Below are 15,764 nucleotides of genomic sequence, written 5' to 3'. Positions count from 1 at the left end.
CAAAGGGTTATGGCCTCTTAATTGCTCTTCTTCATTAACAGTAAAAAAAGCTGCTGCTTTTGCCTGTGGTAGCTTCTGTACCTCATCAGGTTCTTAAGACCTGAAACATAACTATGGGGGAGAAACAGGCTAACTTAGGATTCTAGCCCTTAATACCAAATTCATTGCAAGTTCCCTAAAGGCGAGAGTTACATGCTACCCGTGACTGCGTATGAAAACCATGCACCTACAGTCGCCTGAAATCAAATTGCTCGTGACGCTCTGTTACTGAGCAGGGCTTAAAAGCAATAATTAACAGAAATCCATGCTTTTATACACTTACACATGCAAGCAATTTTTTTTTTTTTTAATATACTATCCTCCTGGTTCAATTATATGTGTTTAGATCTTGTTTTTTCAAAGTGAAGTGAGTCCATGTAGATTTTTCTTTATAAAATTGGCAAATCAGCTACTGCTATTGCTGAAAAGTTACTACAGGGAAAGCCTTGCCTTTGCTCGTGGATGATGTCTGCACTTTAAGTGCAGCAGTGGGTACTGTGCACTGACGAAGAGCAGAAAGTCCAGAGTTTGGTTCATTGGTTCTTGCCCCGTCTGACAATTGACATTGTCTCATGAAGCGAGCTGTAAGTCGGGGCTGTATTTTTTCATGGAGCTTTTAGGAAATTACTGTCTGTGAGTCTGCCCTTTTGCCAGATCAAGTTAAATAAGTGACTATGTTCATAAGTTATTAGCTGGGGAAAGGAGTGTAGAACAGTAGGAATGGTGATGTTGGGTGGATGGTTGGACTCGATGATCTTAGAGGTCTCTTCCTCCCTATGATTCTGTGATTCTAAGGCATCAGCCTCCAATCAGACCACAAAATTCCAGCCATCATTGGGTGAAACATTACTGCTCAGCAAAAGTCTGGTTCCAAGAAACTTTACTTGACTGATGTTAGCACATAGTTACAGACCTCTCTGGGACTATTTCTTTGTTACCTTTCTTTAAGTTGCTTTCCAGAAAGTTCCAGACCTCGTGACCTGTTTTTTCCACCTACTCTAGTGCTGTTTCCCTATTGGCTCCCTGTGTTTCCAGCTCTGCTTATGCCCTGTTCCTGTTTGGTTCCTCTGCTGGTTCCAGCCTCGGGCCCGAGGCCTTGGTAAATAGCAGACACAGCTGGCACCAGAGGATGCTGACCTACTCAGCCCTAGATTTTATGCCAGATGGTAGACGAAGGGAAGATCGGTGTTACCTCGGTAACGAGGTGGCCTGTGTGCCATCCGACTGGAAAGACTGGTCAATACAGGCATCTGCCTGTATTCTCCTTCCCCTCTACACTGCCCTGGTGAGGCCCCATCTGGAGTACTGTGTCCAGTTCTGGGCTCCCCAGCTCAAGAAAGATGAGGAGCTACTGGAGACAGTCCAGCAGAGGGCTAAGAGGATGATGAGGGGACTGGAGCATCTCTCCTATGAGGAGAGGCTGAGGGAGCTGGGCTTGTTCAGCCTGAAGAAGAGAAAGCTGAGAGGGGACCTTAGAAATGCTTATAAATATCTTAAGGGTGGGTGTCAGGAGGATGGGGCCAGACTCTTTTCAGTGGTGCCCAGTGACAGGACAAGGGGCAATGGGCACAAACTGAAGCAGAGGAAGTTCCGTCTGACCATGAGGAAGAACTTCTTCCCTCTGAGGGTGACGGAGCCCTGGAACAGGCTGCCCAGGGAGGCTGTGGAGTCTCCTTCTCTGAAGATGTTCAAGACCCGCCTGGACAAGGTCCTGTGCAGCCTGATGTAGGTGACCCTGCTTCGGCAGGGGGTTGGACTAGATGACCCACAGAGGTCCCTTCCAACCCCTACCACTCTGTGATTCTGTGATTCTGCCTGGCTCGTGTAGTCTAACACGTAGACTCTGAGAATATCTCAAGTTGGAAGGGACATGTCAAGTCCAACTCCTCGCTCGTCACAGGACCGCTGAACACTCAACCACGTGGCTGACAGCGCCGTCCCCACGCTCCACGGGGTCGGTGCCGTGACCGCTGCGCTGGCAGCCTGTGCCAGGCACCGACCGCCCCCTCGGCGGAGAACTGAACCTCCCCGACGGAGCTTCGTTCCTTTCCCCCGGTGAGGGAGGCGCGGGCTGCCGTGCGGGCACCCCTCAGCACTTCCCACCCGCAGCCCAGGGCCCTCCCGCCGCGGCCCGCCCCGTAGCTCCTCCCGGCGGGGGGCGGTGGCGGCCCGGGCTGCCATGGCTGCGCCGGCCCCGCCCCCGCCCACCGCCCTGGCCCCGCCGCCGCCGGCCGGCCGGCGCTGACCCCCGCCGCCATGAAGTGCCACTACGAGGTGCTGGGGGTGAAGCGCGACGCCGCCGAGGAGGAGCTGAAGCGGGCGTACCGCCGGCTGGCGCTGCGCTGGCACCCGGGTACGGCCGCCGCGACCGCCTTCCGCCGGCTCGGCCCGGCCGCGGGCCTGGCGCGAGGGCCCCGGCCTGCCCCGACCGCGCCGGGCCCCGCGGGCCGCCGGCTGTGGGGGCAGAAGCCGCATCTCCGCGCGGGCCGTGCTGGGCCGGCTGGGCCGCCCCGGGCCTCGGCCGCACCGGCGGCTCGGTGCTCCCGCCTCGGGTGCCTGGGGCGGCTACGGCGGGCGCTGCCGGGCCCTTGGGCAGCCGCGTTGCGTTTGCCTTGCAGATAAAAACCTAGAGAACGCGGAGGAGGCGGCGGAGCAGTTCAAGTTGATCCAGGCGGCCTACGACGTCCTCAGCGACCCCCAGGAGAGAGCCTGGTGAGCGGCGGGTCTTCCGTGGAAGGCTTGTTCTCCCAGAGCGGGAGGCGGCTCGGGGGTCCCCTCGGCTCGGGGGTCCCCTCGGCTCACCGTCCTGCCCGCCTTGGAGCAGCTGAGCGGATGCGGGTGCTCGGTGCGCCATGGATGGCCGCGGGTGGGTGGCCAGCCCTTGGCCGCGGGTGGGTGGCCAGCCTTCGTACCCTACGCAGTGTCGCGTTCCTGTAACAGTCCTGAGGTGAAGCACCCGTCTCTCTTTTAAGAGATCTCTGCTTTAGATGCTCTGCATGGCCCGTTTGTCAAACGGGCCGGAGCACCTACTGGATTGTGCAGCTGAAACCACCTGTGCTAAGTTTGTCCTCCTGGAGAGTACCGTTTTTCAATTTTTAGGTGCTAGTGTGTGATTTGGGGTTTTTTTGAGTGTGTGTGTCTAAGTGTTGGATGATTTAAACAACATCCGACCCATTTCTGAAAGCTTGCAGAAGCATCTTACTCCAGTGTGTTTGCTAGCTGCCTGTTAAGAAATCACTGCTATAGATATTGCAGATAAACTAATAGTAAGTAAACTAAACATCAAGAAAGAATATTTACTGAGCCTGTCTTTTTTTCTCTCTGGTGGCTTCGGATATGAGACACCAGTTCCAGAGGCTGGGCTGAACTGTGCACTGAGGCAGTGCGTGCACAGTGTTAGCTTACAGCACCAGGGAATGTTCTTCCTCTTGTTCAGACGGAACTTCCTGTGCTTCAGTTTTGCCCATTGCCCCTTGTCCTGTTACTGGGCACCACTGAAAAGAGTCTGGCCCTGTCCTCCTGACACCCACATCCCTGATACTGTGAATTTTTGCTAGGTATGATAATCACAGGGAGGCCCTGCTGAAAGGAGGCGTTGATGGAAGCTATCAGGACGACACTTTAGATCTGCTGCGTTACTTCACTGTCAGCTGTTACTCTGGATATGGAGATGATGAAAAGGTAACGAATTCATCTTTATTGAATCAATTCAGATTTCCTGAGGAGTGGTGGCAATTTGCTTTGTGTTGAAAAGCTATGTGTGGAATTGTTGAGCACAGGTAGTAATAATGCTTATGCAAATCTAAGACAAAACTTGTGCTGGATTCTTAGGAAAGCTTGAATTCCTGCTTGTTGTCCAACAATTACTTTGTCATGATTTCTGACTATACATACCATACAACTACAGGAGTGTGTGTATATTACTTATTTACATTACATAATGAGCCATTCCAGTGCTTTTCATTACCATCTGTTTATTTAGATAGATCTTCGACAAGCTAGAATGTTTCAAACTACAAAAAAAACAATTTAACAACAGTGCTTGGGGAAAGTGTGCTTTGTGTAATTGAATTCCGTGTTGGATTTTAAGATTCTCGTCATAACTCAAAAAGCTCTAGGTGATTAGAAAAAAAGCTTGCCAGAGAAAATCCTTGTCTGTGTTACTGTACTAGGAGTGAGTTAGTAACATCTTAATTTAAAAAGAGATAAGATACTCAATAGTGAATTTTGTATTTGGAACTTCCTCAGAACTTGATTCTGTGTAACCAGAAATTGATCAACATCTCCCGCATGCTGAAACTTTTTTGTTTTGGTTTAGATTTTAATAATGGGCACTTGATGTGCGAGAGAGGCAGAGAGTCCACGAAGGAGATGGAAGTAAAAGAAATGCGAGAGAATGGGAACTTTGTGAAACAAAAAGGTCTTGCTGTCTAGAACAAGTGCTTACAAGGCCTTTACCCTGATTTTGAGTTGCTGTTGCAGAATTGTAATATTTCTCTAAAACACTACTGTAGCTGAGCACTTGTGCATCTATTATGAGCCATGCAAAATGAGTCAGTTTTCTTTTCTTTTTAAATTTTTTTTATTTCAGGGATTCTTTACAGTCTATCGACAAGTTTTTGAAAAGATTACAAGAGAGGAGATGGAATATATGACCCAGGAAGATACTGAAGAATTCCCTATGTTTGGAGATTCCCAAAGTGACTATGATACGGTAAGAGCAAGTGTAAATCTGAGTGGAAGGTAACACAGTTAAGTCATTACTTTGTCCCACATTGATATCAAAGGAAAGGCTCCAGCTGATCCCTGAGGTGAATACAAAACTACGTATCGGCTCTCTTTTCTACTGCTGTAGACCATTACTGTGAAGGAAGTGCTTGTGTTCTGATTCATAATATTTAGGTGAATTAAAATGGGTATTTCCTGTTCGACTATATTATTAGCCCGGCTTTTAGGGCAGGTTTTCAGACAAACACTTCACAGGGCTAACCATCAATTATGCCAATGAAACTTAAGTGTAGTGCAAGGCCTGTGAAACAAAAGAACAGATGTTTTCTTTGCTTCCTGATAGGAATAGTTTACTGGTGTTTTAATGCAACTTACATTACAGAAAAGGATACTGAAATTTTTTTTTTTAGTAACATGCAGTGTCTTGCCTCATTTAGCAAAACTGCATAGCACTGACTGCAAATCACAGCCTTTAGAAAATGGGAGATGTGGTGGCTGACCTGCAGTGTGAGCTCCTGCTATGACATCCTTGTCATCTACAGTTACTCTGTAGTAAGGTTTTCAAAATATTGCATGCTTTCCTTTGGGAAGCAAGAAAACAAAGTGAGGGCGCGGGGCGGCACTTGAATTCTTGTGATCTGGTTTGCCCACTATTTGTTGTCTTCTGTCGGACTTACAAGTTTGTTTTTTTTTTTTTTTTTCAAGGTTACCAATATTCCTTTGTTGTAATTAAATAGTAAAGTAATAGCACTTTCCCCAGTGGATAACTGCACAGTATCGGTGTTGTCAAATGTTAGTCCTAGTCTTCTCCTCCTCTGTGTCACTTTCAATAGAATTGTACTGTATGACTAATTATTTATGAAATTTAAGCTGATACACACCTTAAAAATGAGGAAGTTCAATGGTACAAAACTTGGCTGGAGTTGGAAACAAAGTTACGAACCAAACTTAGGGAGTGTCAGAATGGGTGTTTCACTGTCTGGTAAAATTACGGGATGGCTTAACAAATGTAAATCTTTCCCAGGGAGGGAATATTTAGTGTCTTTGAAACTGTTAAAATCTGTCTTTTAATGGAGTTATCCTGAAATATCTTTTGGAAACTGCTTGTTTTGAGGCCATGCAATAGATATGGTTGTAGACCCAAAATAGCTTTTATGCTGTCAATTAATAACTGCAGAAATGGCTGAAATTCTAGCACGAGCATGCTTTGACATCTGCCTTGTTCATGCTGTTCTAGAGGCAGAATGCTAACTTTATTGTGTTGTTTTTTTAAAGGGATTCGTAGGGGTAGTGTATGGGAAATGGCCTCTGTTAAATTGGGAAGTCATTATCTCTGTTACTTTGTATTAGGACGAAGAGATTATACTATCAGAGGATCCAGCATTGCAGTGCCCACTTCTCTGCTCAGTGGGAGTATCATGGGAAAAGAGTTCTGGAGGGGAGCTATAAAAACTCTATGGAGGCTTCAAAATCTGTGATGTAAATGCTTTCTGTTTCAGTCTACTGAGCTAATTCACAAGAAGCTTGAGAGGCAGCTCGACCAGTGCCAGGCAGCCAGGGAAGATCACAGAATCACAGAATCACAGAATAGTAGGGGTTGGAAGGGACCTCTGTGGGTCATCTAGTCCAACCCTCCTGCTGAAGCAGGGTCACCTACAGCAGGCTGCACAGGACCTTGTCCAGGTGGGTCTTGAATGTCTCTAGAGAAGGAGACTCCACAACCTCCCTGGGCAGCCCGTTCCAGTGCTCCGTCACCCTCAGAGGGAATATCCTGAAGTCTGTGACTTCGCAAGACTTCATGGGAAGAGAAGACTTGTAGGTCAATTAGATGCAGAAACAAAAGTGATCCGCTCCAAGTATAAGCAGTAGGCAAAACAAAATCCATCTGGGAGTTCATCAGGAGCTGCTGTACGGTCTTCTGGAGGATGTCAGAGATGTGGTTGTATGTCAGCTGCTGCTGAGGAGGAGGAAAGTCTTGGCTCATACGGCTGGTGAAGGTGGGGATGATCCCTGTTACCGGTTGATGGCCACGCATCAGTTTGAACAGAAGGTATCCCCTTCTGAAGTAGAAATCTGAGATAGGAGTCCTAATCTCACTTAGGTTATTGGGTTAATTATGAATATTTATTGGTTATTTTAGAGCTTGTTTTTTGTGGTAGCAGGGAAAAACTGTAGTGATGTACCTGCCAGGGGCCACAGCCATGAACCTTTGCATGTAGGTGGGCCATTAGAAATTAGTGTTGAGGTGCTCATAGTTGTAGTCCATGTGAATACCAGTGGCCGGAGGCAGAGGAGAGGGCGTGCTAGAATTAAACTGTTAGGTTAAATACTTCTGTGAGTACTCCAAAATATAAACAGTAATGCATGTAGGAGTAAGTAGTAAAACGGCAGCTTAGTGGGACAAGTAATGTAAGAAGGGAGTTTAGCCATGTCTTGTTTCCTGAATATGTGAAATGCAGAACGTTAATAATAGTTTGGAGAAGAACAGAGAACAAACCAAAAAATAATTATTATGCCATTTTATTAATCCAGCATTTACTCATGAATAGTAAAAGGAAGGAGAATAAGGAGAGATCATTTACTGTTTCTTTTAATGTGAGGCCTAGAGGGCAGCACTTTAACCTGCAGTCGTACAATTTGCTGTCAAAACAGGAGTAAGCACACCTTCGTGTAGCCCCTTGTTAAATTGTGCAAGTCATGACTCCGTGCTGTTGTATATGCCGACAATTTACATGGGTTAATAAAAGTTATATTAAACATTTAAAACATGAATTAAACAAATTCATGAAAGAAAAATGCATCAAGGGCTATTAATTTCTGTCTTGCTTTGGAAGCAGAGAGAATATACAGGGAAGGAATAGCGTTATGTACATGCATTTGTGTTATTGTTCCTTTTGTGCTGGTCGTTGGCTGCTGTTGGAAGTGCATGGCTGACCTTTGGTGTAACGTAGTGTGGTGGTTTTTAGGCAACAGGCGCATATGCCTGCCTGTGGACAGCACACCTGGCTCTGATTGTGCTTTTCAGTTTGACAGGAAAAGTACAGCGCTGCTGAGCAGCTGAGCACTAGTGTCAGCAGGATCCAGTCCTGCGAGGGGATATTTTTTTAGAAGTTGCCGTTTGGAATAATTTAGACAAGGTTGTTGATTTGGCATGGTTTGAAAATTGAAGGATGATATTAGAAGTTTCTCTAAGCCTTCATATGTTTTATGTAAACTCTGAGGGAAAACTGTGGCCTGTGTAGAAGACACAAAACTTTTTAGTACCCCCACTAAACAAGTGACTTGTTTAAATTTTGTTTTCTTACAGGTAGTCCACCCTTTCTATGCATATTGGCAGAGTTTCTGTACTCAGAAAAACTTTGCTTGGAAAGAAGGATATGACACACGACAAGCCTCAAACCGCTGGGAGAAACGAGCTATGGAAAAAGAGAACAAGAAAACGAGGGATAAAGCAAGGAAAGAGAGGAATGAACTGGTCCGTCAGCTAGTAGCCTTTATTCGTAAAAGGGATAAAAGAGTACAGGCTCACAGAAAACTTGTAGAAGAACAAAATGCAGAGAAGACTAGGAAAGCAGAGGAATTTTCGAGGCAGCAGAAGCTCAAACAAGCCAAGTATGTAAATGTGGAACAAATATTTTTTTTTTAAAGTTGGAGAAACTATCCATGAGGATACCATATGGAGTTAGATTCTAATAGTAGATCCACTTGCTCTTTTAAACATCCTTGAAAGTTACATGTATTAGTTTTGGTCTCAAGTCTGAGCTTTTTAAAACTTGAGTGTCTCTGCGTTGTACTGAACGTGTGGAGATCTAAGGTAACCAGGGAATAGTTATCTGTGTCCTGCAGGTAACTGGCTGTAGTAGCACAGAATCCAGTGTGCTTTTGCTTGCCTGGGGAAGTAAGATTTAATAGCTATCACTGTTCATGTAAATCAAAAAGAATGTATGTTTTGGAATAAGGGAGAGCGGGACTATGACAGACGACATAGATCAGCTTCATCTGCCTTGGAACTGTACCTGCTAAAATGAAAGTGAGAAAAATGAACTCAGTTTTGCTTTTCCTTTTAAATCTTCAGAAAGGACCCTTTCATTGAACTAAATGCATTTTTTTTTAGTGCTTTTATTTTTCCCAAAATGAAGTAGAAGTAAGAGGTGCTCTCCCAAGTGTAGGCACAATTTATTCTTCCAACTTTTCCTGCAAATGGGAGGAAGGAGCTTAAATTCTTAATAAGAGTGCACTTGCAAAATAATTGCATATCGATTAAAATTATATAATCATAATCAAAATATATATGGAATATATTATGTACAATTAATTTATTTTTGTATATATATATTTTTTTCCCCTAAAGGGAGAATGAAGCAGAATTACATGTTTACCGACAAATAACTTGATAATTCTGAGTCCAGAAGGCAGCTGGAGCAAAATCCAGCTGTACTGTGGTGCACTGACTGGTAACTTGGGCCAGACTTAGCCTTGGAAAACTGAGCTGGTACATTCCGATAGCACAGAGTCAATGAGTAATGTGCTTGTGGCTTTTATGGGCCTGTACTCTTTGTGGGTTTGGATCTTGCAGCAGGTAAAAGCAGCTGTACTGCTTTGAGGATTGAGCTGACTTTCCTGCTGTCAGCTTGATACGGACCATGCTGTGTTGCCTTTCCTGCCTGAAATGCAAGCAGTAACTCTTTACTTGCAGCATAGTGTGCCCACTGACATCACAAGATAACTGCTCAGATTTACAGGCCCTACAGACAGTTGCTTCCTCTATCATCATGTGTTCAGGACTTTCCTCCTAAAATACCAGACAAGAAAAAGTTCTCTTAAATAATGTTTCTGTAATTCCTGTCTCATGGATGCAATGTTGAAGTTACTGTATTACTCTTCTTAAAGGCTTGCTGAGCAGTATAAAGAGCAGAGCTGGATAACTATGTCAGATCTGGAGAAAGAGTTGCAAGAGATGGAGGCGCAATATGAAAAGGAATTTGGAGATGGGTCAGGTGATGAAGATGGATTGGAAGAACAGGAGACAAAAGGCATCGAAGGTACGGGGGGTGGTCTGTAGTGAGTCCTGGCAGCCTGAGTGTTGGCTCACAGCTCTTGCAGCCCCATATTCACAGTTCTGACTGTAGCGCAGCTCCCTGCCTCCAGCTGAGGTGTGCCAGGCTGGAGTCTGGCCCTCTCTGGTGTTTTCAATTGGACATGAGAAGACGTCAAGCTACAGCTGTTAATGTATGCTAATGTATGATTTGTTGAGATGGTCTTCATCTGACTGCATGTCAATAATACAAAAGAAGCTGAATGTCAGTGTTGTGACTGTTTGCCTGGCGTTAAGAGGAGCTTACTCAAAAATTGCTCATCTGACTTTCTCTCTCTGCTCCCCACTGATCTCTTCAGACAGACTGAATGATGGAACAGAAGCCGAATTTATTGATGGTCTGTACTGCCCTGCTTGTGACAAAATGTTAAAAACTGAGAAAGCGTAAGTGCTTGTGATTGGGGATTTGGGGTGGGGGATTGGGTTTTAACTTTTTTAAAAATGCATTTTAAAGTTGTTTTTTTTTAACTTCATATAATGGTCATTGTCATCTTTCCAGTAGAGACATTGTCAGGGCAGAATTTTCCATGCTTGGTAGTGATGGATAATGGGCCTGTTACTAACTTATATGTGAGTGTGACAATGTTTGCTCAGAGCTACCTGCTCTAATGATCTGCTGGTCTTCACAGCATGAAGAATCACGAGAAATCAAAGAAGCATCGAGAGATGGTAGCACTGTTACGGCAGCAGCTGGAAGAAGAAGAAGGGAAATTTCCTGTGTCCTTGGATGATGCAAACGGAATACATACCAAAGAGGAGGAAGAAACAGAAGACATGCCCAAGCAAAAGTACTTATATTTGATTTTAATTTTATCGTGACTAATGATTTAGTAAGTCTTGGAGGCCCTCAGAGGGAGCTTCTGATGATTTATAGCTGTGTTGAAACTCACAGTATTGTGCAATGTAAAATCTTTCTTAGCATCAGAGTTCCAGTAAAATGCATGTATTAGTATGACTGGATTCAAATATTGTAGGACAATAGTCTTGCATTTTCTCTGCTTCTTAAAGTTACATGTTAAGGAAAAGTAGCAGTTGTTGTTTTTCAAACAGGGGAGCTTGCACAGGGCCAGTGTTTATTGATGTGGTACATTTTTTGTACTTCTTATCAGTTGAGTGCTGTCACATGTAGAAAATGAGTGTGCTTAAAATCAGAATTGATGAAGTTGCTCAACTTCATTTTTGAATGACGAAAGCAAAATACCAACTATCTCACTAGTATCTAGACTAGTTCAGTCTGAGCAGAATAAATGTTTTACTAAGTGCAATGAGTAGTTCAGGAGAACTGTTGTTTTCATTTCAGGCATGAGTAATTTTCTGTTTGTGGTTACTGTCTCCCTCAAATCATGTTAAGAGGATAAGAAAAATACAATTTGTTACATCTTTAGAAATTGTACTTGTGTTTTGTGGTTGTTTTTTTTTTCTTTGAAAAGAGGTAATTTTAAATTCTTATCTTTACAGACTCTCGAAGAAGCAGAGGAAGAAACAGAAGACAATGATGGTATGTAGACATACAGTGATATTCAGGGAGCTTCAAAGCCCAGTTTATCTCCTAACTTACTTTTCAGGACAAAAAAAAGTAAAGGGAGAGCTTGAAATTCTACACAACTTGAAGACTGTTTTCAGATATTTTTAATTCTTCTGCAAAATATTTTTTATTACACTTTTTGTGATTATATTTTTTTGATAATAATCTCATAGACCTCATTTTGTTCTGTTTGTGCAGATCCTAACAAATGTTGTACTGGCTCTAAAAAGGCTACAGTCTGAAGTGCAAGCAAAAACAGACTTTAACAAGCAGATGGGGAGCATGCAAGGAACTGATCAGAAAGACCATCAATGGCCTTAGTGCATTAGTAGCTCACTTGTTAGGTGGTCGTTTTCTGCTTTTGTTGCTAGAGTTGGTATAATGCATTGTTTGTTAATCTCTAATTTAGGGGGAAACAGAAAGTAACACATTGTTGGCATCCTACTGACACTGTAGTTGTTGGAATGAACACATCCATTCCACCTTTCAGTTGAACTGCAAACAGGAGTAACACAAACTGTTACTCCTGAGTAACAGGACTCTGTGCATGATGTGACAGACCTGTACTGACAGCAGCATGGTGAAACTGAAGAACTGCAAACTGTTTTGGGCTTGAGTGGCAGGAGTGCCATAGTGAGCAAGCTCTTCTGTCTGCCTTCTTCAAGCTTGATGCTTTTCGAGTCTTAACCTCTGCTCTACTTACTACCTCAGTCCTAGCCTTGTCCCGGTGAGCTACCTGTACCAGGTCCTGCCTCTCCCATCCTTTCCTAAGATGGTCTTCTGTCTTCCCCCAGCCTAACCTCTCTAGTCTTCTATTGTGTGTTCACCGTCTCCACCCTCTCCCACACCATCATTATCTCTCATCCTCATGAAACTGCCCTGAGACTTTCAAGCAACTGAATTTTTCTTGCTTCTCTTTGGCTGGTTTTGCATAGTCCACGTCAGTATTGGCTTGATCTTCTTGTTTCCATGCAGGCCATCAGACTCCTGTTCAACTCTTGCCTCCTCAGTTTGAAATCACAAGGTCTCGTTCTCACTGTATGGGTTGTGTATAGGTGCTGTGCCTGTTGTCCATCAGTTTGCTCATGAGGTCTTCTGCAGCCCAGACAGCAGGTGCCAATCTCGCATAGCATGAGCTAGAATCTTGTGCAGAGAGATTCTTCTGGAAACATAAGCTCCATCTGCTACCAGGCTTTATGGAATGCAGGGAATCACTGTGGTTTTTGTTTTCTTTTCCTGAAGGTAGATAGATTAGCCAAGTTTTTTCAGGTAGCAGAGACTGCAAAAGATAGTAGAGGTGATAGAGTTGCATTAAAGTAGTGTTAGGTAAAATTCGTTACCCTGCGTTTGGGAGCTGAGTTCTCTTTCTTCAGACATGCTCAGGGTTTCATCTTTTGCCAGACTGCATGTATTGAGTCTGCTCTGTCTTCTGGTACATGGAAAAGGCTGCCAGTGTTTCTGATGTTAGGGAGGGAAAATATGGCGTGTCTGTCTAGCTTCAGTCAGCTCAGCTATTTTGGCTTGTGTCCTAACGCAGGTGTCTGGCACATAAAATGTTAGTCTAAATAATTAATGCTTTGCAAAGCTATAAGCAAAGCCACTATTTTATAATGTGAGATGGTAGCCAGAACAGAATAAGCCCTGCTATAATTAAAAGCTACCTTCATTCTCCTCTTCCGTAGTTTTAGAGGCTGTTTTATTGGTGTTTCTTCCCTTTGTCACAGGTGGTTTCAAAATAGAACTAAGGTTTTAGCTGTTAGCATCTCACTGAAAACAAACAGCAAAATTAAGAGGGTCCGTGGCTTTGTGTTCTTCCCACTCATGTTTGAGGTAAATGAGGTATAATACTATAAACATAATCACTGATGAACTTGAAGTAGTTAACTTGTGTTTCTTCTGTTTGGGTAGACTTACGAGGACTCTTTTGATAAGAGTGCTGATGAAGAAATCCTTGAACAAAAGGAGGTGCCATGTGTGGGCAAGGACAGTGGCTCTGCAGAGGAGTTGGCAAATGACAGCCAAAGATGTGCTGTGTCAGAGGATGCTGCCGCTACAGAAGATGTCGGCCAAGTGAATGAAGCAAAAACCGAAGCGAAAAGGTGCGCTGACTTGCAATATTGCGGTCACTGTGTCCTTCTGTGTCATGTTTCATATTGTCAAATAAGTCTACGTTTACTCACCAACGTCCAGTAAATCGGAGTTGAGTAAATATGATAATAACCAAGGAGTGTTAGTATCTGCTTTGGAAATGGCATTTGACTGCAGATTCCTGCCACGTCACTTACCAGCAGCAGGTTTGTCATCTAGGTGAATCTTGAGATCAACAATGGATCGTATAAATTAAATTGTTTATTTTTTTTTGCTGGAAGCACTTGCATTGTGTTGTGTGAAGGAAGAACAGGGGGAAGCAGCAGCGACATTGATGACTGAAAACTATCAGAAGCTCTTAAATATTGAATGTTCCTGTGCACTGATCTTGGTTTCTCTTTGTTTATCAGCACTACTAAGCCTAAAGGGAAAAAAGCCAAGGATGCAAAAAAGTCAGCAAAGGCATCTTCAGAGCACCCAACAGCGGTATGTCAGATTACTTAAGGGTATTTAAAAGCTGGTGGTCATGTTATTACAAACAAGGTTGGTTGGTTGATCACGTCAAGTCCACAAATTCTGTTTCATTTTTTTGCTTATTTTTTAATAATGCAGGAATTTCTGTCCCTGTGAGGAGACTGGCACATGCTTGTCCTCGCAGAGAAGAGCAGGACTAAATTTCAGTTCTGCAAGTTGCTAAAGCTCTGTGTCCAAGGCAGTTCCAACCAAATAAACTAAACTGAAGACAGAGCTGTTGTCATCAGGCAGGTGACAAGCAGTACCATTTGTATCTTTCCCAATATTGATGCTTCCCAGAAAGAGCAAAATCTTGTAATAACTACAGCTAAGACATATTAAATTGACTAAATCTCAGAGCCCAAATTACTGTGTTTATAGCCAGGTAAGATCAAAAGTATTTTTTACCTTGATTTAGATTTGCAAGGCTTCTATTCTTGTTCTTGGTTCTGCTTAGTACTCTTTGAAATTTCAAGAAGCTATACATGTTATTTTTTTTTAAATATATATATTTGTTAATCAGTAATGGAATATCTGTGATGAAACAAACGGCTTATTCACATTTAATTGAGAGAAACTGCATACAACAAATGTGTGAATTATATTTATTACATATTCCATACGAATGTGAAGCATTTTGTTTTTTTCCTCATTGTAGAGTGAAGTTCCCATCTACTGTGTAACCTGCAACTGTGTCTTTCCATCCCGAAATAAACTGTTTGAACACCTAAAAGCCACAGGACATGCAAAAGCAACACAAGCACCAGCTGTAAATGAAGCTGTAAACACCAGGAACAAAAAAGAGAGACGTAAGAACAGATAGAACTTGGCTACAGTGAGAGTCTTCAGAATTGTACCTGAAAACTCTCCCCAAACTGAAAGGTGCACATTGCCTGTGTTCGGAGTTAAGCAGCGAAGGCAAGTCCTAATTTTGGAAAAAAGGAAGAGGCAACAAAGAGAGTATTGTTTTGTGGAAGAACCTGTGCGTTCTTTTGGTTTTATCAGCCTTTCTTTACTGACTGGATTTGACCTACCCTCTCAGCAGCTTTCATGTGGAGGGTGGGGAAATTGGCAATTCAAAGCTGCTCGCCTTCCAGTCCTGTAGAAACTTGCATGGATAAAGTACCCACTCAGAGGAAATAATAAATTATTTTAACATTTGTGTTGCTGCTTTTCTTGTGAGAGGGCTTAGGTCAGGGTGAGTGTAACCAACAGAAGGGCCTGTGCTGCTTCGATCATCTGTCAAAGGTGAAACGTCACCAGCACAAGGAAGAACACAGGCTTTTCTTCTGCCATCCCCAAGGGCCCTTTCAAGTTACTTAATTACTGTCAACAGCAGACAGAAGGGAAAGAGTAAGGTGACCAGTTTTGACAATTCCTGTTGGTTTTGTACATCTGCCTGCATGCCAGGTGTTGGGGAAAAAAAAAGTCTAGTGGAAGAGTCTTGCTGAAACAAGCAAAGGGAGAAATAAGTTAATTTGAGGTGTGCCAGGCTGGAGTCTGGCACATCAGTTTTTTATATATATAATATATATATAAATGATTCCTAAATAAAAACAACCTGGGAACTGGTATGGCACCTCTGTTTAAGTACGTAATCTACCTCATCTTGAGTGGAACTTTAAGAAAGGTGGGATACTAAACACCTGATGTTGGAGCGGAAGTGGGTTTTACACAGGAATTGCCCATGCGGTTGGAGAAGGCAGTGCTCAGCAAGGGCTGTAGTACGCTGTTTAGGAAGCCCCTAGGCTGAAATTTTCCAGAAGCACTGATCCT

General features: G+C 43.6%; 1 protein-coding gene across 1 annotated transcript; it reads left to right on the top strand.

Annotated features, from left to right (window-relative positions):
* Positions 1 to 2,250: 2,250 nt before the first annotated feature.
* DNAJC21 (DnaJ heat shock protein family (Hsp40) member C21) lies at positions 2,251 to 15,148 on the top strand. Its single transcript, XM_075411618.1, has 12 exons — positions 2,251 to 2,392; positions 2,658 to 2,751; positions 3,597 to 3,720; positions 4,631 to 4,753; positions 8,075 to 8,379; positions 9,658 to 9,809; positions 10,162 to 10,246; positions 10,492 to 10,650; positions 11,321 to 11,360; positions 13,296 to 13,486; positions 13,886 to 13,961; positions 14,647 to 15,148. Exons 1-12 carry the CDS (start codon positions 2,296 to 2,298, stop codon positions 14,809 to 14,811), a joined length of 1,611 nt encoding a protein of 536 aa, XP_075267733.1. The 5' UTR covers positions 2,251 to 2,295; the 3' UTR covers positions 14,812 to 15,148.
* The last annotated feature ends 616 nt before the right edge of the window (positions 15,149 to 15,764 follow it).

This window comes from Opisthocomus hoazin, chromosome Z (genome assembly GCF_030867145.1).
Source record: "Opisthocomus hoazin isolate bOpiHoa1 chromosome Z, bOpiHoa1.hap1, whole genome shotgun sequence".
In the NCBI taxonomy this organism is placed as follows: domain Eukaryota; kingdom Metazoa; phylum Chordata; class Aves; order Opisthocomiformes; family Opisthocomidae; genus Opisthocomus; species Opisthocomus hoazin.
This window is presented reverse-complemented; position numbering and strand designations above follow the sequence as displayed.

What these genes read in the sequence shown, in the direction of transcription:
- DNAJC21 (XM_075411618.1), top strand. Translation starts at nt 2,296, where the DNA reads ATGAAGTGCCACTACGAGGTGCTGGGGGTGAAGCGCGACGCCGCCGAG. An exon ending in GAAGACATGCCCAAGCAAAA is followed by an intron (nt 10,651 to 11,320) that starts GTACTTATATTT and finishes TTATCTTTACAG; the next exon opens with ACTCTCGAAGAAGCAGAGGA. An exon ending in AGAAACAGAAGACAATGATG is followed by an intron (nt 11,361 to 13,295) that starts GTATGTAGACAT and finishes CTGTTTGGGTAG; the next exon opens with ACTTACGAGGACTCTTTTGA.